A 20,224-nucleotide genomic window follows, 5' to 3' on the forward strand; every position below is an offset into this window, starting at 1 on the left:
CGTCGCGCTGCGGGTCCGGAGACATCGCAGGTGGAGAAAGCGGTGGAGCCTCCGAGGGAAGAGGAGCGGGAGGCTGTGCGTCCTCCAGGGCCTTGAAGGCACTCTTTACCCTAGCGAAAGCCGCTGAATCAACCCCCTCAGTGCAAGGCTTCTTGGGAGGAGGCGGGGTAGGGGACGAATGTGGCCCGGAGGCCGGGACAGGCACCGGAAGCAAGGTGGCAAACTTAGCATAGGCCTCGTCCAGGCGCGCCGAAAGACGTTGTTCCAGGGGGACCATAGCCTGGTCGACCGCACGGTAGATGGAGTAGTCGACCGCCTGATAAAAGTCATCGTCCAACGGGACATAGTTCAGGGGGTCCTCCTCCGGATAATTGTCCGCCTTCCCCTGCATAGCGAGTTAAATTAGGCTCTAGCAACGGGACGGCAGACAAGACCAATGACCCTCCTCAGGGCGCTCTATAGTCTGGGGAGTCCCAGCGATATGGGTGGCCAGAGGCACACAATGAACGGGCAAAGACCTGGGAACGCTGCAGCCCACAGAGTCTCGGGGCGCCTCCCGGCAAAGCGTCCCCACACAGCACAATTACGACCCCGTAGGGTGTTCGTCAAAAGTATAACCCAAAGGGCGTTCAGAAGCAAGGGAAAAACCTAATTGCGACCCCGCAGGGTGTCAGAGCCGGGAGGCTAAGCACGGGTCCGCTGGTGACAGGAGCGCGCCAGAACACTCCAGAAGCTTCTGGGAGCGCCCCTTCAGCAAACGAGACACCGGCCCCTGGTGGCCGCGCCACCACACCGCACACTACTGGGCAAAGATCGCGTAAGGAGCGCATTAGGCGTCCCGCGACCAATCAAGGGAATCTGTGGAAAAAGAACAGTAGCTCAACACCCGGCCCAAAGGCCAAAGGCACCACACAGAAACCCAAAACCCAGGAGAGAAGGAAAAAACCAACTTAACTTGCTGCGAGCAGCGAAGAAAGAGGAGGAGACAAGTACAGTGGAGCATGATGGGAGACACCTGTACATGGACACTGTAATAGGACTCATGTTTGACTTTATTCTTTCCCCCAAATGTTCATGGGAAAAGTAGTTGTGTTATATTTTTTCTTGCTGCTGTAGAGAATAAAGCGATGAAAGAATGGCATAATCCGAAGCCTCCGGTCCTGACATAGAATTTTTATTTAATATTGAATTTGAGTTTGTATTCATTTAATGGCCATTCTAAATCTGGTATGTAAAACAATTGAATTAAGTGTGACTGTATAAAATGTTAACAATTCTATTTTGCTTTTTCTAATGCCACCACCTAGATACTAATCGTTTTGTAATCTGTCCCCTGCAGGAGTGCCACTCCAGATAGTAGAAAAGTGGTGAAATGGAATGTGGAAGACACTTTCAGCTGGCTAAGGCGAGACCACCTAGCCACGAAGGAGGACTACATGGTCTGTGCTATTCTGTCCCCCCCTAACACCAGCCAATGTGTGACTCTTCTCTATTACCCTCTCCCACTCATCATTCTTCTTGTTCAACATGCCAAATAGCGAATCTATTTGATTCCTTTCCTTACAACGTCACATGCTTTTACTTTCTTCCGCAACTACACCTCTTACCTTTTATCTCCTTCAGTACAGTACATCACCCATGTTCCTTTTTAGTTGTCTCTACCACTCCCTTTGTCTGTATTTCTCGTCTTTATCTTATACTTACTTCTGTATTGACTCTCTGTTCTCAATCCGTCTGTTCATCTTCATATTGTTTCATTTTCATTCTCCGATTTATTTTCCTATTTAACCTTGTAATTTTGGACTCTCTTTTATCTCTTCTTCCTTTCATTGTTATATTGATACCCTCCTGAACATCCTCTTTCAGTGTCTATTTCAATTTGTGGTGTGATATGGGCTGTATCTAGTTCTCCCGGTTTTCAATGTATTCATTTTGTTTACATTTGTTTCTGTGTTTATCTGTAGTTATTTTTTGCTTATCTTGTATGCATCCATGCTTGTATGGTGTTCTTTAACCACATGACTGCTAAGGCAATTCCCCTCCTGTGCTGCAGATCCTTGAAATACATTATTTCATGACGAGCTCAGCTCGTCATGATCACACGACCAGTGTACTGCATGACGAGCTAAGGAGAAGGGGTTAAAAAATTAAGTTTATGTTAGTATATATATATTTTTTTTATTTTGAAACATTTGATTGTTTTCCATTTGCAAATACAAGAGGTCGAGGTGAACCCTGCCTTTTAGAACAAATTAACAGTACAGGAGAATTCCTACATTTACTCAACAGACACTTATACACTCATGCTTGGGTTCCTCTGGGGTCGGCATGGTGGATGATGCGTTTCGCCCACCAAGTGGGCTTGTTCACATAACGAGACTCTCTCTCTATATATATGTATGTGCACAAAATTCTGCTCGCATGGAACGAAAAACTCATACGCTCCTGTATGCTAAATTCTCAATTTAATGAGTTTTCGACACGTTTCGGCATAACGCCTTGCTCACGGTCTTTGGTTTTAAAATATATAATTCCAGTTTAGAAACCTCAGCATTGCAGTATAAGGACATGTTTACACCCATAGCTATTTCAATAGGACATATCCTTTTTTTTTTTTACAACTATTTTTATATTTTCCAAAGCACAAGATCAAATCTTACAAATAGAAAAATCTATTACATAGTGAATGAAGAACATGCAGGAAAATGGTGGAATGGAATATAGCATTCATCCCTATGACATTCTTAATTTGGCACCTGTGAGGTTATTCTAGATATTCGTTCAGTGTAGAATGGCAATGAAATGGATCCCTTAATATAAACATTTAAGACCTACAGCAACTGCGCTTGTGCAAGGCACACCATCTTATGGTAGGGAGATCAGAAGCTTTCCAATTTGGTGCTGTTGTGAAGTGGGCTGCTCGAAGTAGTCATGTAATCAACCTACTCACAGTGATGGAATAAACGCTATTGTCGTCTATGCTCTTAAACATTATTGTAGGAAAGTGGATTATTATGTGATGGGGTTTAAAGATCTCACCATGCAATAATGACACAATCTTCATCAGGCACAGTTAGGTTTCTTTAATAAAACCATTAGCTTTATCGTAGGTAGCTGTGGCACAATTAAGTTAGTCTTAATAGAAGGAAAAAGTGTAAAGCATTGAGGTAAGTAAGAAACTTCCACCATACATATCTAACACTAATTTATAAAAATAGTGTTTTTTTTAATTTTAAATAGACACCAAATTGGCAAAAATCTATCAAGAGGAACCAGAAATATGATTTTTCAGTGGTAAGTAAAAATTACTTTAACTTGTTCTTAGACATAATAAATTGTTGCAAGTGGTCAGTAGCCAACGGGCTAAAATGGCTGGTAGAACTTTCTTGAACTAGCCTAAGTGGTTAGGGAGCCAGTCACAGGGCCACTCGAGTTTAGGGAGGCAGTTAACTGGTGTTTTTCAGCGGTATTAGGGTCCTCCGTGCATGTTTCTCCTTTAATGCTGTCCAGCTAAGAAGTGGTCCTGATGCTGAGAATGAAAGATGCTGAAGAGTCCACAAACTTCAGGGGTCGTCTCAGGTCTCAGAACTCGATGTTCCATGATGCAGCAGAGGAGTTCACTGCAGGTCCAGTCACCACTGTTCAGCTAGTCTCCTGATTACATTAGTCTCAGTGGTTCTTTACAAGTGAGTAAATCTTCTACCTTGGGAGACCAAGGTCCACTCTTATTTCGGTCACAGGCCCAGTTGATGTGGGGCACCTCGTGAGGACGAAGACTCTTTCTCCCTGAGGGCAGTATATCATCCAGTGGCTAGCAGGCGTTCCTGGGTGCATGGGCTCTCGAAGGGTGCAGGTTTCTTTAGGCATTGCTGCTCCTGAAGCTTAACAGTGGGGTAGCCACCTAGCCCTTGGAATCACTTCTTCTGACTCGGCACAAGTGGAGCTCTTCCAAGAGTGGGCAGACCAGGCAAAGTCCTCTTTGCAGGTTCCTCGGGTGCAGCAGGTGCAGTTCATTCTTTGGTACAGCCTCTTTTTTACTGGGTCAGTGGAGAAGCAGGGCAGTCCGTCTGTCTTCTTTCAAGTCATGTAGTGATATGACTACTGAGTGCCAGGAGTGTCACTTTTGTATCATCTTCAGGTTTGTGGTAGTGGGTCAACAGTTCACATGGGGTTAGCCCTCCCACTTTACATCACTTCCTTGAGGGTTGGCTAAAAACAATTCCAGGGTACAATTCTCTACGTGAATCCAAGATGACTCGAGTTCTTCCTCTGTGAGGAGATCTTGGCACACCACTGAGGCGTACCCAGCATAATAAGCTGCTACTCCTGGAAAACTGACCCTGCAACAGTTTTCTCCCTCTGGGTGAGATGCCAGTCTGTCTGCTTAGGCAAAGGAGTGGGCAGGCTTCGGTGTAGTTGATATTTGCTTTACTGCTGCAGTATCTTGTTCGAAGCTGGGCCATCAGTGGCCACCTTCCGATTGTCATCCTGCTGGAGAAGGTCCCACTGTTCCCTGTTCCTTGGAGTGCTTCACACTTCCTAGCATTTGGGCAGCCTGTTGTCTTGGGTGACAATAGCTGCAGTCATTCAGGAAAGGCTACCAGGGATTGGGCAACAACGTGGTGACTTTTTAAAGTCACTTTCTTATTACAAGTTACTTTAAAGCCAACTTAGCAATGAATTTGGTTGAGTGTAATTATTAATTAGATAACTTGGAGGACTGTCTTTGGTAGGCACAAATGGAAGCTAGCATTTAGCTTGGTGGCTAGTGTAAAACCAGGTTAGGCAATGGGGTTACCTACCTTGATAAAAAGAAAACTGTAATTTTGAGTTTTCACTGTTGGGGCTTGTCAAACACAAAAGGAAAGAACATGCTTCTTATTAATATTTAGCAGCCCGTCTAGTTGGCTGCCAGCGCCTTTTTCCTCAGGGGCAACTTAGTAATATTAAAAAGGAAGGTTCTGACTTTGCAAATGGGTTTATTTTGCCGTGTCAAGTTGGCAGTTTGAAAGCTGCCCGACTAGGCTGCAGTGGCAGGCCTAGAGTCACGTTTTACTTTGTCACTGTAAAGGCGGCACGATTGAGCGCTGCAGTCTACAATTGACATTTAACTTACTAGCCCTGGTTACCTTTGGTACCACACACTAGGGCTTACCAGTCCAGTTAGGCATTAGTCAATTTTATACATACTCTGGGGGTCGTAGCACATGCACTGGGGCCTGGAGAGCTGGGCCCAGTGCACTACAGAGATGCATAACCAGCAGCATCAGTCCAAAGGTTTGGAGGGTGATCATACACAAAGAAATACTTGCTCACAAATACAATGTGGTATATAAATTCTGGTAATTTCTTGAATATATATGAGAACTTCTTTCCAGAAGATTTTTATTGGCAGGCAGGTCAGATGCGTGTGATACATTATGCCACTTGCATCAAAAACCTTCCAACAGATGACTCAGTCCCCAAACACAGCTTTTAACCTCACCCAAGTTGGGTGCCACAGGAAACCTAGATTATATGCATTCTCTAAATATTTGCTGCATAAGAATACTGTTGCTGATGTTTTCCAGATGTTGACACATGATTCTTCAGCAGTCTCCTACTCTGTGGCTATGGCATAGATGTAATGATGATTTGAAGTTATCCAACTCAACTTTGTTGTCTTTATACGTGCAATACTTTATTCACTGCCCGCGGTGTGAAAATAGGGATTCAGCTTTGGTGGGATCCCTCCCTCCTCCTCTCTGCATCTCTTCCTGCTCAGCCCAGTCCAACAGCTGGTTGAGTGTGTTTTGGCTGCAGTTGTAACTCTCATCTAAAGGTTGCACCCCATTCCACCCACAAAAAGCTCCCCTGCCCACCCACTGAGAGTTCTGTTGGTGTTTGCTGATGCACTATCTGGGTTGCCAGAGAAGGGAGAGTTGTTATCTCTTGTATGCATATTGCATGGATGGAATGGAATAGATTTATTTTTAAAGGTCTCTAAGAGCTTCACAAGGGCTCAGTGATGCTTTGACAAGATCTCTCCTGGAGACAACACATGTTCCTTTTCCAGAGAAAACCAGGTTTCCGCCTAGGCTCACTCTCTCCATCAGTGGTTTTAGTTGCACAGGTATGACTCTTCTTTCCTGGCTCCCTTATAAATGTAGCCCAAAATACTGTTTGAATAGTTTGCATTGGGCAACTTGTGGACCTGTAAGGGAAACCTGATGGAGGTGATTTGAGCATTGTAAAGCAACCTAGGCAAACAAATAATTTTTTAACAGTTCACACTGCTAAGCCAAGATATGTCCAACTTTCCCTTTTCACATAGGTCTTAGGACAGTGTCTGTTCACTCAAAAGAATTCTCTCTCTAATACCTTTTGTGTGATCCCTGATCTAGTGTATCAAATGCCTTCTTTCCTTCCAATTAGAGAAGGACAGGTCGACTGTTCACTGTCTTGACCCGAACAATTTACTTTTATGTTTTCAATGAAATCAGATTGGCCAAGGGAGATGAGGGAGTAGTCTTGGAACTTTTGTGTATATTTTGACATCATAATTCAACTATCCTTTTTACGATAAAACCCTCAGTTTTCAGGGACCTTGTCTGGCTTCAGCACCAGAAACAGAATAGATTCAATCATGGTTTCCATGTCCAGGCAAGTATGTTGGAGTGAATAAAATACATGAGAAAGTGAATCTATCAATCTGCCCTAAAATGTTTGGTAGCAAAGTCAATATAGTTATCAATACCTAGGGGAGGTCTTACTATCCTGCATCTTACAGGTGGCATCACATACTACTTAAGAGAAGAGAACACTCATATAGGCTACTGCAAAGCTTAAAGTGGAATACAAAAAATTGGGGTCTCTAAAAGGGGTGTGTCCAAAGAGTTGTTACTAAAAATCCTTTACAATGGGCGAGGCCTATGTAAATAAGGACATGCCTTCAAGCAAATAAGTCTAAAATACTCATAATTCATGAAGTCAATCAACAAACGATAACTGAAATGAGCAAGCAACAACATATTTATTTATCATTATTTGGGCCATACTCCCAGCTCATAGGCAAGTGTTTCCACAAATGATGGTAATTTATACACCATATTTTTAAGACATTTTTGGCACCAGGATCCTTTCCTTCCAATCACTGCACACACAGACTTCTGTTCAACAACATCCGATTTTAGGGCCTTTTCAGGGGTGTTAAGCGCTGTGGAAATACAATGTAATACACTTTCGGAGCCGTACTTGAATTTCACCAGAGCTGAAACTCTCAACAAAAAGTGGCATCACGGTTAAATTAATATACGGCCAGGGGGGGGTCTGAGGAGAAAGCTGGCTTTTTCTCATTTCAGAAAAAAGGCAGGTTTACATATTTGCTCTTTCTACTCGATCCAAGTCCTGCTGCAGATCATGGCAAATCAGGAAATCATGCAAACAAAAAAATACACACTCCACTTAAATGTCTGCATTTCCCTGTTGCCGATCTGATGAGCAGACCAGAGTTCTTTATTCACAAATACATTATTTCAATTCTTGCTGAATAGAAGGCCTAGGACAAGTCCGCCTTCCTCCCACTGCAGCTGTATACAAAAATTAATAAATCAGTCCAACCGTCCATCTCGCTTTTCAGGAAGGCATTAAAGACATGGCTTTTTGCCGAGGCTTATCTGTAACCTGGTTCCCGGCCCCTCTTTACTCTTTCTGTTAGGCGCCTTGATGCCCACCGGGCTAAGTTTGCGCGGTACAAGATTATTTTCATTCATTCATTCAACTGCTGATTACTGGTGTAGTAGCCATGCCACTGCACAACAGCAAAAGTAGACCTTATCCGTTGTGAAAAGCTAAGAACCCAAGAGGCTAGTCCTCCTGGAGTGTTGTGGTGTGTGAAGAGTAACAGAATAGAAAGCATGGTAGGCCTGGAATAGCCACCATGCTTTTCCGCCCCACTTCCAGTGGTTGTTAAGGCTACTGGAGAAGGCTGAGTGATAATGCCAGGAATTGCTGTCAAGCACCAGGTTACTGCCTACCTCTCTGTCATTAAAACATTGTGTTTGTTCGACCTGCTGCTGGTGTGCATTTTTTAGCCCAGTAATTAAGAGGATCAATATAGGGCTCGAAGCGGACCCGTCTCAATCTTTCTTTTTTAAAAACTACTGGTGCTCAGATCTGGCAAAAATTGACCCACTTAAAGCCCTGAGCTATTGTATCATGGTTTGGGAGAATCGTTGGCAGGGAAATTAGTTCCTGAGTTATTCAGCTTGTGCATCAGATTAACAACCCTGTGCTAAATACAGGCACAAGTTGTAATCCCACAAACCATACCATAGAATACCCGTTTGGTCTCTACTTTCGTAGAGACAATTACGGTGCGTGTCGCTCTTTTGTGTACGTTAGGAATTTTTCTGCAATTTCCCCCTGTCATAGTAGAGCTGTGTTTTCTGAACAATGTATGTGCTGCAGCTGTTAAGAAGAGCCTCCAATTGCCCATTACCCTTCTTAATTTCCAATTTGTTTCCCATATCATGATGGACTCCCAACTGTTCAATCAGCATCTCTAGGTCTACCACTTCCACTTAACAAGCTTGACAAATGTTATTGAGTGGGCTATTCATTCTCTTGTTATGAGCTCTTTAGTGGCTTCACCGATTGTACTCTAAGCCATACCATCCTTAACATTTCTTCATAGTAGTGAGTAAATGATTCTCGAATATTTCTCTTAACACTGAATTGCGACAAGCCACCATGCTCTTACCCTAGCTCTACTGGTACTGTAATGGTGGCATGGTCTGAAAGGATCTGTGTAAGAAAGTGCCCCTTTTTAGGTCTCGCCTGTCGATGCGCATGCGCATCGAGCTTGCGAGACTATGGGGGCTTAAACAGTCTTTAACCAACTTGCAAGGAATCGTGGCGATTCCTTGCAGTGCCCCTGAAATTCAAGCTCAATGCGCATGCGCATTGAGCTTGAAAGCGCGTGCACATGCCCCCAGCCGCCTGCCCTGCTGCTTTCACACCCTCTCCCCGTCCCGCTCCGCCCCCTCCCCTGCCCGCCGTGTCGCATTTCTCCTCCCCCCTCCCCTTCTGTGCCTTCCCTCCGTCGTGTCTCTTTTGGCCCCCCTCCTCCTCCTACTCTCCTCCCCCCTCCTCTTCCTACTCTCCTCCCCACTCTCTCTCTCACAGCCTCCCCCAGCTCCGCCCCCTCACTTCTTGGTTGCACGGCCGCTAGGCCGTGCCTCCACTACTCTCCTCCCCCCTCCTCCTCCTACTCTCCTCCCCCCTCCTCCTCCTACTCTCCTCCCCACTCTCTCTCTCCCAGCACAAACTTGCCGCTCAGGTTTGGACCCCCAGAGCGTTTACTTTTCAAAGTAAGTCGCAGATTAGAGCGTTACTTGTTTACCTTGTTTCCCCTTCTCTTTGTTCTTTGTGCCATTTGTCCCCCTCTTTTATTTGGCACAGAGTCGGCTGTACCTGTGTAACCAGCCTCATATTTTTCAAAATAAATAAAAAAAACGCACATGTATATAACCACACAGAACTCTCAAGGGCCATTGCTGAAATCAAGCACCATTCACATTTGGCTTCTGGCAGCTTAGCCTACATCATCAGGCAACATGTCCGCCCCTTTTGGTCATTTGTTTTCTTCACCGAGAGTGACAGCATTTTGCTCTTAGACATGTGCAGGCAACCTAGAAAGTAGTCCAGATCAGAGCCGTGGCTGGTGGGCCAAAGTCTGCTTTTATGTTTTCTTTAATAATATTATTTGCAGTTTTTTTTATTAATTTATATTTCAATCGTTTATTTTTTGTTTTGCTTTTTTTGTAAAACAGATGCGCACCATCCTTAGGCAGCACCGTTATGTACCCCTTCTGTGCCCCGGATCTCAGAAACAGTATATCCGGCCACCCAGAGCACATGCCGCATGCGGCCCAAAGGCGTGCTCAGCAGGCATTAAATAAAATAAATACATGGCCGCACGTGTTTGCAGCGTCTTTAGTTTGAGGTGGAAATGTCTGCATGGCGCTGTATTTACTGCACGCTGTTACAGGCTAACCTGACCTGCACCATGTGCTGCTTTGAAATGTCATGTTGTCACACGCTGTGATACATTGTCCCCTGCAGTGATGCGCAATATGGAAAACCTCGACATGAATAGATTAGCCCCAGGTTCACTGTGCCTTCCTCGCGCCCTCCTGGCCTTCCTCCACCCCGCACGAGCCCTCTGCATGACCTCACAGTCTCACGCTGTTCTTCTATACTTACAGGCTGTCTTTGCTCTACCTTTTCCCTCTAATCCAGGGCTGGACTGGAAACCCAAAGCAGCCCTCCTCCGATGGAAATACATGCGCCCCACCCTCTTGCTGTTTGCTCTCACTACCCCCTCCCCCCTCCTTTCTTCCCCTCCCTCCTCGTTAGCTTGTCTCTGTTTGAGGTGGTGTTTAAAATACTTCAGAGCAATCTCAAGAGCGTGGCAGTCTTTTTTTTTTTATAATTCATCTTCACAACTTCGCGCACGTGCACTCCCCCCTACCCATCCGCTTTCCCAGTCTTCTTTCCGAGTGTCTTGTGTCTGAAGACATCAAATTGCTCGGCTGCTTGATTATACAGTGTCCTGTTTGAACGAAATGTTAACGTCTTCAAAGGGATGAAAGGCTACCTCAGTCCTGACAGACTTTGAACTCATGACCCCCACGTTTACACAGATGTTGCAGGCATTAGAAAGCATGAATGTAATAGACTCCCATATATGGCATTAGAAAACGTGAATGCATATACACAAATGCAGAAATCTGCACAGTTGTACAGACAAGGAACACCAACTGATTTCATTGCCATCTTTTTAATCATGATTATCTCTCCACTAGGGAATTTAACAGTAGTGCCCAAGACTAATAGTCAACAGAACCTGCTGCCAGATTTCAGTTATTTACAATAGTTTAAGCTATTGCTATTATAAATTACAATTTTTTTAATTTCAGTATTAATTATTTAAAAAAATTAAAAGCCATTTGTATTTGTTAGATGAATACATCTAAGTCACGTACATACAAAACATGTTGCATTACAAATGCTATAGGTGTCACATTTGAAAAAGCGTAAAAGTATTGGCATTGTAAATGACAAAGCTATTAATTTGGCTATTTTCAAGACCAACACATTAAAAAAAATTGTCATTTACGAAACCAATAGCTCCAACTTTTCTAATGCGAGACCTATTGCATTTCCAATGCTTGTTGACATGGCCACCCCCACTTTTTGCTTTGTATTTAATGCCATTTCATCTGGAAGTACACTGGGTTTCTGCCAACTGGATCCCTAGCGCCAGATTTCCATAAAACTATGCAGTTGTCCCCCAATTGGCAATACCTTTAGCACCCCCTGTAAGTGCCTAGTAAATGGTACCCCTGGTACCTAGGGCATGGGGTACTAAAGAGGGTTCCTAAGGGCTGGAGAATGAATTGTGCCACCCTAAGGGACCCCTCCCTAAACACATACGAATACCTCTGCAGGCTGTGTGTTTTGGTGCAGACCAAAGTGAAAATATGACATTGCACACAGTCTGTGGGCCATGCCTGGAGACACTGCATGCTGTATAGGGAAGTCACTCCTATAGCAGGCCTGACAGCCCTTAGGCACTATTCACTATACTACATGTGTGGACATATCTGCTTGAGCAGATATGCCCCTGTGCTGGTCAGTTCAGTTGCTGCGAGTGCAAGTGATCAGGAAAGCCATTTAAAAGTACATGTGCTGGACAAACAAGTTCCCCAGCTAAATGATGGCTTCCCTCAAACCAAAGATGTTCAGAATCAAGCATCTTGTATTAATAAATGTACACTGATTCCAGTGATTGATTTATTAATACATGCACCCAGAGGCTTTTTTGGAGGTGCCCCCGCCAACTACTAGGGTGCTGACTGACTGATCCTAGCTAGCAGGCCACCACAGCGAGTTTCTGACCCCCAGTGGTGAGGGCCTTTGCTCTCAGGAGGTCAGGAACAAATCCCTCCCACAAAAAGACTTGTGAATTAGCATTCCAAGGCAGGGAGCTTCCCTTGGCAAGGGAATCGGGCTTCCCTCACAGGAGAGAATGCTGACCCCTCATGTCCAGAACCCATTTGGCACCTTGACAGGGGGGGGCATGAGTAGTCATAGAGGCGTTTTCACCTTCAGGCTAGTTCCACTCCTAAGGTGGGCTACCTGAAGTGAATACGAAAATCAAGTCTGCTGTCTATGTGCTAGCAAACCTAGGAACTCTGCGACAGGGTTATGCCCACTTCCCACAGGAAATGGTCATATAGGGGGCATAGTGACTCCAGGGGTAAGTAGCCCATTGGGTACTAACTTACACTCCCCTAACACCCCTAAATCTATTATTTAGGGGAGGCTATGGCACCAGAATATCAGATCCTGCTAATATAAAAGCATACCGAAGAGCCGCAAAAAGCAAGAACTGTTGAAAAGGCATCTGACTTTGTGCCAACATTGGTTGCCTGTTCCTTATTCCTTTCAGTTGCGCCAAGTCGATTCACCCTGCAAGCTGCTGTGCCTCCAAAAGACTGGAAGGATTGTCAGCAGAGCTGCCCCCCTGCACCTTGCAGGTCCCATAGAAAAAGCTGTGAGGACTACAGAACACGTAAACCTGACATTGGCTAGCACTACTGCACCTGTCGCTCCAACCCTGAGCTGAAGTGGACCAACAATGCTAGCTTGGTCCCCCAGCCGTCCGGAGAAGAAGCCCACCTTTGGTTTGCCAGGAGGGGACTCCTCTACGCCACCCGCAGTCTATGTGCAGCTCCGCCTGACTGCAGGTGACTCTGCCGTGAGAAACTTGATGCCTCAAGACACCTCTGCACCCTTTGCTTATGGCCTGAGTGGAAGTGGACCGCAGGTGTTCCTACGTCCCTGAGCATCTTGAGTCCTGAGCCCCCCTGGTGGTTCCGCCGACTGGCCTTCAAGTGCAAACCTGCAGCCTCTTTGTGACCGGACCGGAACCTGACGTTGTATTGCTCCACTGCAACCTTTTGACGTATTGCCGCCTGAGGTGACCTGCTGGAGCTGCCTAGGACCTTGCCCTGTACTTACCTCAAGACCTTCTTATTGGTCTCGTAAGTCGCTGTAAAGGATCTGTATGCAGTATTTGTTTTTCCTACATGGGATAACATTGCCGCCTGTGAAAATTTCACTGTCGACTCGTGAAACAAAAAGGTCGTTCTTTCTCGAAACATACTTACCTGATTGTATTGATCTGGTGCCTACATATATATAAAGATACATGTTATTTTTAGAAAAGGGGGTGGTGATGAACAGAGTGTCTGAATTAAACAGACCACTCTTACCCAGTCCAAAGATCAGGGCTTGATCCAGCACCGTTATTTATCTCACTGCACCATCCCAGTTCAGAACCTGGCTATATGCAAATCAGTCTGTCCCTGGCCCAGTGCATCATGGGAACAGGGCAGACTAAACTACCAAGCCAATTCTTCACCAGAAAGGAATCAAGCTACCGGGGACCGGTTTCTGGCATTTCAGCCGTCTTCGGCCCGGCTTGCTTGAATCCTGATGGTGCAGTGCGAAAGGGACTCATGTCTGAGTATACCCTGCCACACCTATAGTGGCCAAAAACGATTCAGAAAAGGGGGTGGTGATGAACAGAGTGTCTGAATTAAACAGACCACTCTTACCCAGTCCAAAGATCAGGGCTTGATCCATCACCGTTATTTAGCTCACTGCACCATCCCAGTTCAGAACCTGGCTATATGCAAATCAGTCTGTCCCTGGCCCAGTGCATCATGGGAATACGCACGTTTGAAAATGGCAAGCTTTTCAATGCCGGACTTAAAGGCTTTACCAATGCTTTTTTATTGTAGTTTTCTTGTCTTATATTGGTGTCTGACTCAAGTTAGCAAAGCGCTATAACATAAAATGAGGGGGAAAAATCAGTTCTTTTAACACTTCTGCATTCTGGGCTGCCTTTAAATTAGTTCAAATCTTACTTCTACATCTTAAAAATAAGGTCTAATTTTTTAGGTAGAGTAATTTTAATTCACAAGCAAACAAACATATACACCCCCACATCAAAGCACAGTCTGTCTCTCTCTCACACACACACTCACTCTCACACACACGCTCTCTCTCTCTCACACACACACACTCTCTCTCTCACACACACTCTCTCACACACAGTACAGCTTTCTACCGCCACCACTCTACCACTCTCTCCATCAACACTCTACCACTCTATGCCCCACCACTCTATGCGCCCCACCACCCTATCCACCACTCTAGCGCCCACACTCCTGCGCCCACACTCTAGCACCACCACTCTACCCGCCCACCACTCTACCCTCCAACTCCACCCTCAAAATCACCATCCAAATCCACCATCCAAGCACTACTACACCCTCTAACTCCACCATCCAACTACACCCTCCAACTCAACACTCCAAATCCACACTCCACCTCCTTCTCCAACTACAAATCCACCCTCCAAAAACACCATCCAACACCACCCTCCAACTCCAACATCCAAATCCACCCTACAAATCCACCCTCCAACTACAACTCCAGCCTCCAAATCCAGCCTCCAAATCCACCCGCAAACTACAACTACGGGCTCCAACTCCACCCTCCAACTCCACCCTCCAACTCCACCCTCCAACTCCACCCTCAAACTACACCATCAAACTACACCATCTAAATCAAAATCCTACATCCAAATCCACCCTCCAATTCCACCCTCCAACTCAAACTCCACCCTCCAAATCATCCCTCCAACTCCACCCTCCAACGCCACAGAACCACTCAATGCCACAGCACCACTCAGCGCACAGCATCCCTCAACGCCACAGCATCCCGCAATTCCACAGCATTACTCAATGCCACAGCATCACTCAATGCCACAGCATCACTCAACGTAACAGCATCACTCAGCGCCACTGAATGCCACAGCACCACAGAATGCCACAGCGCCACAGAATGCCACAGCGCCACTCAATGCCACAGCACCACTCAATGCCACAGCACCACTCAGTGCCACAGCACCACTCAATGCCACAGCACCACTCAGCACCACAGCACTACTCAATGCCACAGCATCAGTCAACGCCACAGCATCACTCAACGCCACAGCATCAGTCAACGCCACAGCATCACTCAGCACCACTCAACGCCACAGCACCACTCAACGTCACAGCACCACTCAACGCAACAGCACCACTCAACGCAACAGCACCACTCAACGCAACAGCACCACTCAACACCACAGCACCACTCAACACCACAGCACCACTCAACGCCACAGCACCACTCAACGCCACAACATCACTCAGCGCCAGTTCATCACTCAGCGCCACAGAATCACTCAGCACCACTGAATGCCACAGCGCCCCACAACGCCACAGCACCACTCCATGCCACAGCACTACTCCATGCCACAGCACAGCACCACTCCACGCCACAGCACCACTCCACGCCACAGCACCACTCCACGCCACAGCACCACTCCACGCCACAGCACCACTCCACGCCACAGCACCACTCCATGCCACAGCATCACTCCATGCCACAGCATCACTCCATGCCACAGCATCACTCCATGCCACAGCATCACTCCATGCCACAGCATCACTCAACGCAACAGCATCACTCAACGCAACAGCATCACTCCATGCCACAGCATCACTCAGCACCACTGAATGACACAGCATCACTCCGCATCACTGAAGGCCACAGCATCACTCAGCACCACTGAATGCCACAGCATCACTCAGCACCCCTGAACGCTACAGCATCACTCAGCACCCCTGAATGCCACAGCATCACTCAGCACCCCTGAATGCCACAGCATCACTCAGCACCCCTGAATGCCACAGCATCACTCAGCACCCCTGAATGCCACAGCATCACTCGGCACCCCTGAACGCCACAGCATCACTCGGCACCCCTGAACGCCACAGCATCACTCGGCACCCCTGAACGCTACAGCATCACTCAGCACCCCTGAACGCCACAGCATCACTCAGCACCACTGAACGCAACAGCATCACTCAGCACCACCATTCAACAACTGGTTCTAATATGTTCTCTCAATGTTTCAAGCTTTATTACAAATGTCACAAAAAGATGTTAATATTTCACTTCTGCTCTTGGATTTTCATCACAATAAAGTACACTGAACATAATCTTCCCAAGTTATTTATAAAAGTTTAAGCTATTGCCATTATGAATTACAATAACTTTTATTTAAGTATTAATTATTTAAAAAAATAAAAGCCATTGTTATTTGTAAAATTAATACATCTAAGTCATGTAAATACAACACATAATGCATTACAAAGGCTATATGTGTCATGTTTGCAAAAGTTAAAACTATTGACATTGTAAATGACAAAGCTATTAATTTCGCTATTTTCAAAACCAACACATAAATAAAAAATGTGTTATTTACAATACCAATACCTCAAACTTTCCTAATGCGAGACCTATTGCATTGCAAATGCTTGGTATAAATTGGTGTGGATCTCCTTATTGAGTTGTGTGTACCATATATTGTGTATTTGAAAATGTCTAACACTCTCTCTGATAAACCTAAGGTTGCACGACCACACTACTCCCTAAAAGAGCACCTTTGGATTGCTAGAGCAAGCCTCTGTCCACTCATAAGGGAATACCTGGACTCTTTGCACAGTATACCTAATTTTGGTATATTGTATAAAGAGCCATCTTCCTACAATATGTGGTTGTTCGAAAGAGGATCACGCAGCTTGTCTTAAAGTTGTGCCAAGAAAAAGGGAATCTGTGCTGGAGTGCTTGCTGTGAACATTGGAATCAAATTTGTAATCACTTTCTTGTGGACAATGGGATATTCAGATATCAGTAAAGTTAATTCTGCTATCTCTGTGCATTCTGCCTTCCTTTGTCTCACTTTTTCTTCCATTCTTTCTCTCCTCTCTTTTCTGTTGCTGTCTTCACTGCATATTCAGATATTTGGCTTTCCTTCTTCTCTCGCTTTATTTCCCTCCTTTTATTTCACTGAAGGATATACTCTCCCTCCGACTTGCTTCCTCAGGCACTCTATCTCTGTACTCCTTGATCACTTGTTCTCTCTTACCTTCCTTCCCTCCTTTCTCTCTCTGTTGGGCATTCAGTGTCAATCTGACTTAGCCATTCTCTGTATTCCCTCTCCTCTGATGTCTTCCTGCTCTCCCATCCATCTTCTAATTCTTACATCATTCTTAAAGGATTCCTGTTAATTGCAGCACATGACAGTGCTGCAATTAACATAAATATTTTCACAATGGGCCACAATCAGCACCCAGCCGCGCTCTATTTAGAAACGAAATGAAGCAAGTCCAAAAGCACGAGGTGTAAAGCACACCTCGTGCTTTTGGACTTGATGCGTGTCTTTTGAAAAGCGCGTACTATAAGGCAGCAATGGTTTCACATATTTGGTGCGCTTTTAAGCTAGTGGCTGATATTGGGCACTATATTGGGGATACCGTGTTGGGGCCGGGCCTGCTACTGGCGCCGAATTGTGTGCTTTTAACACAGTGGTTGGTCTGAGCATTAGATTGGCGATTTGTTTAAGACACTGGCTGCTCTTGGCGCAGTGTGCTCACTGTTAAAACTCAGTTATTCTAGGCGCTACACTACTATTGCCAGCAGATGCAATGCTCAAGGAACACAAAATACACGCGTTTTTCATTAGATTCCTAATAATTCTTAGGGAGGATTCTGACCTGTTTATCTTCATGTCCGTCCTTTCCACCTTCACTCACCGGCAGTACGGACAGGCTTTTTGAGACCGCATGTAGTCTGAGGATGTAGAAACTGGAGAAAGAAGGGGTAATGGTTGTGGGCGGGTGCTATATGTTGCTTCTTTGTTCTGTTTGGTGGGCGATCGTGCTGAACCTGTTATTTTAAGGTTATTAATATCAAACATTTCCATTCTCTGTACGTTGGTACTTGGCTTTTTGCTATTCAGAGGTACTGATTTGTATAGTATGTTCTAAGAGATGTTACTTTAGGTTTGTCAGGTACGAGTTTTAGTAGGCCATCTCTAGGATTCGTATACCTCATTCTGTTATGTATTTTTGAGGCGAATGCATTGGTGGTATGTTTGCAATGTAATCTGGTTCTCCACTGACATTAGTAATGGAGTATTTAAAAAAAAAGGAATGTTTCCGCAAAGCTTGCAAACATTCGAGTGCTCAAAACGTTTAGCACGGCCATCCATCTTCCCTAGAAAGATGCTTCTGGTGGCATATTTTCTCCTCGTTGGAAGAATCACACTTTGGAGAAATCAAAGAGAAACTATGCTTTGAGACATACCTCCTACTCGTCCCTAGTGTTGATGTACGGACACAGAGGCCAAGGACTGAATGGGCACACCGGCTGATATCCGACTTACCCCTAAACTCATCTGGGCACAGAGGAGTCAATTAGTGAATGGTCATGAAAGAGGTCTAATCTTTCAACATTAGCTGTGATCTCTCGAGAGGGAAGTAACGGAGAATGACTGTTTTTTATTTATTTATTTTTTAGTCACAGAGTAGGGCAGTTAATAGAGATTATTACTAAACTCAGTTAGCAAAGTCTCGAGGCCCCACCAAAAGTGTTATTGCATACATTATATCCTCTAGGAAGGATAAAAGGAGGGGTCAGTTTGTCAGGGATTAATTTCGTGACCTGAAAGGTGTTTCTTGGCAGACGTATGCAATTCGCTCAGCATTTTAACGCACCTGCGACTGTGAACCCCAAGAAGGAAGGGGCCAAGGGTTAGGGTTATTCGTCACCGGTTTTTACGACTTGAGGGCGTGGAAGGAGGGAGCGCCTCGGCAGCAAACTTGGGTATCTAAACATGGAGTCTACTGATGCTAATGGTGCCTTCTTTACCTTTATCGCTCCAGATGTTTAGATGTTCTACTATGCAGTTTATATGTTGCCCATGTAGTCATTTTATATTTGCGGTATAAACAGCTTGTGTCGCTGCGGGGTTTGACTGCTGCACAGAGCCATTGGAAAATGGGAATGGGTGTTGACAGACTATGATGGGCTCTGTCAAACGGCTAGGCCAAAGGATAGCTCAGTGAGCCAAACGCTCGCGACTGCCAAATGTTAGGCTCTTGATTTCATCCCAAGCCTTCCACCCTTTTGTGGGGGGAACCACCATCAAATGGCCAATGTTTGTTATTTAAATTATAGCGACTAGAAAAGGTGAAAGTACAGTATTTCGGTGCTGGGGTCGCAAGCTGACAGGAATTCAGTTTAATGCCGAACTTTGTATGGTGGACTGCAAATATGTGCTATAAAAATATAATCAATATATTATAGGGTTATTATACCTAGCTTCACTTATAGGTACCATACCAACATAGCTTCAAGGTCGAATTGGTTTGGAGTCAAGAATAGCTTTCAGTGGTTCGGCAGTTCATGCTGTGGCTGATCTCTTTGTGGTGAATATTTGGACACACCAGGTTAGTGTTTCCAGGAAATGTGGTGGTGCACGAAAGAGACAGAACTGCTGTGTTGTCAGCTATCTGGTGACGGTCTCTTTGAAATCTTAAAGGCATTTGGGCCAGTGGCCCACCATCCGCTACACATGAATCATTGCCGACATCCTCACTCACATGGTGCACAGGTCTTACGCATATCAAACCAATGTGAGACTCTACAGTCTGGTTCATAGTGGCACATCTTATTTATACAAAAGAGTGACCTCCTGCGTGGCTAGACAGCATAACAGCGCGACTGGAAAAAGTTGGTTATTATGTCGACGTTGGACCTGGGGAAGAAGAGTCTAGTCTCTGCGTCCATTCAACGTCTTGTGATTCTGGGTAAATCACTTAATCTTCTTGTGCCAACCAAAAATGAAGGTCTTTTGTCACGTATCTGGTGCTCATGCAAGGCGCTCCAATACCATTGGGTCACACTACAAAAAATTTATAGAATAGGTTAAAAATACCCTTGTGTTTTGCGTGCAGGGGACTCTTCTCCTCGTAGTTTAACACGGCTTTTGATACACTTGTATGCGACCCGTCCTTACTAAAGTTTAGTCTCTTGTTCAGCCAATAGGTTGGCTGTAGCTAGCTAGTTCCAGGGCGCAAGTCGGGAACACGCGGTAGAGGGCGCCTAACCATTCTTTTTGAAGGGTGGACCCTGTCTACATGGCCAAGAGAGGGGGTCCCCACATGGATGGGCCAACAGATTTGTCCTGGTATACGTATGGGACACTGGGACA

The 20,224-nt window shown here is 45.4% G+C and overlaps 1 protein-coding gene across 2 annotated transcripts in view; it reads left to right on the forward strand.

Moving 5' to 3' along the window:
- The window catches only part of PCIF1 (phosphorylated CTD interacting factor 1), a 140,616-nt gene that overhangs the window by 66,840 nt on the left and 53,552 nt on the right, over positions 1-20,224 (forward strand). For both annotated transcript variants that reach the window (XM_086932538.1, XM_086932539.1), the window contains exon 9: positions 1,340-1,439. In XM_086932538.1, the coding sequence (XP_086788664.1) occupies positions 1,340-1,439 (100 nt within the window). The remainder of the gene's footprint in view (positions 1-1,339; positions 1,440-20,224) is intronic.

The sequence above is a fragment of the Lissotriton vulgaris genome, chromosome 7, assembly GCF_964263255.1.
Source record: "Lissotriton vulgaris chromosome 7, aLisVul1.2, whole genome shotgun sequence".
Lineage (NCBI taxonomy): Eukaryota > Metazoa > Chordata > Amphibia > Caudata > Salamandridae > Lissotriton > Lissotriton vulgaris.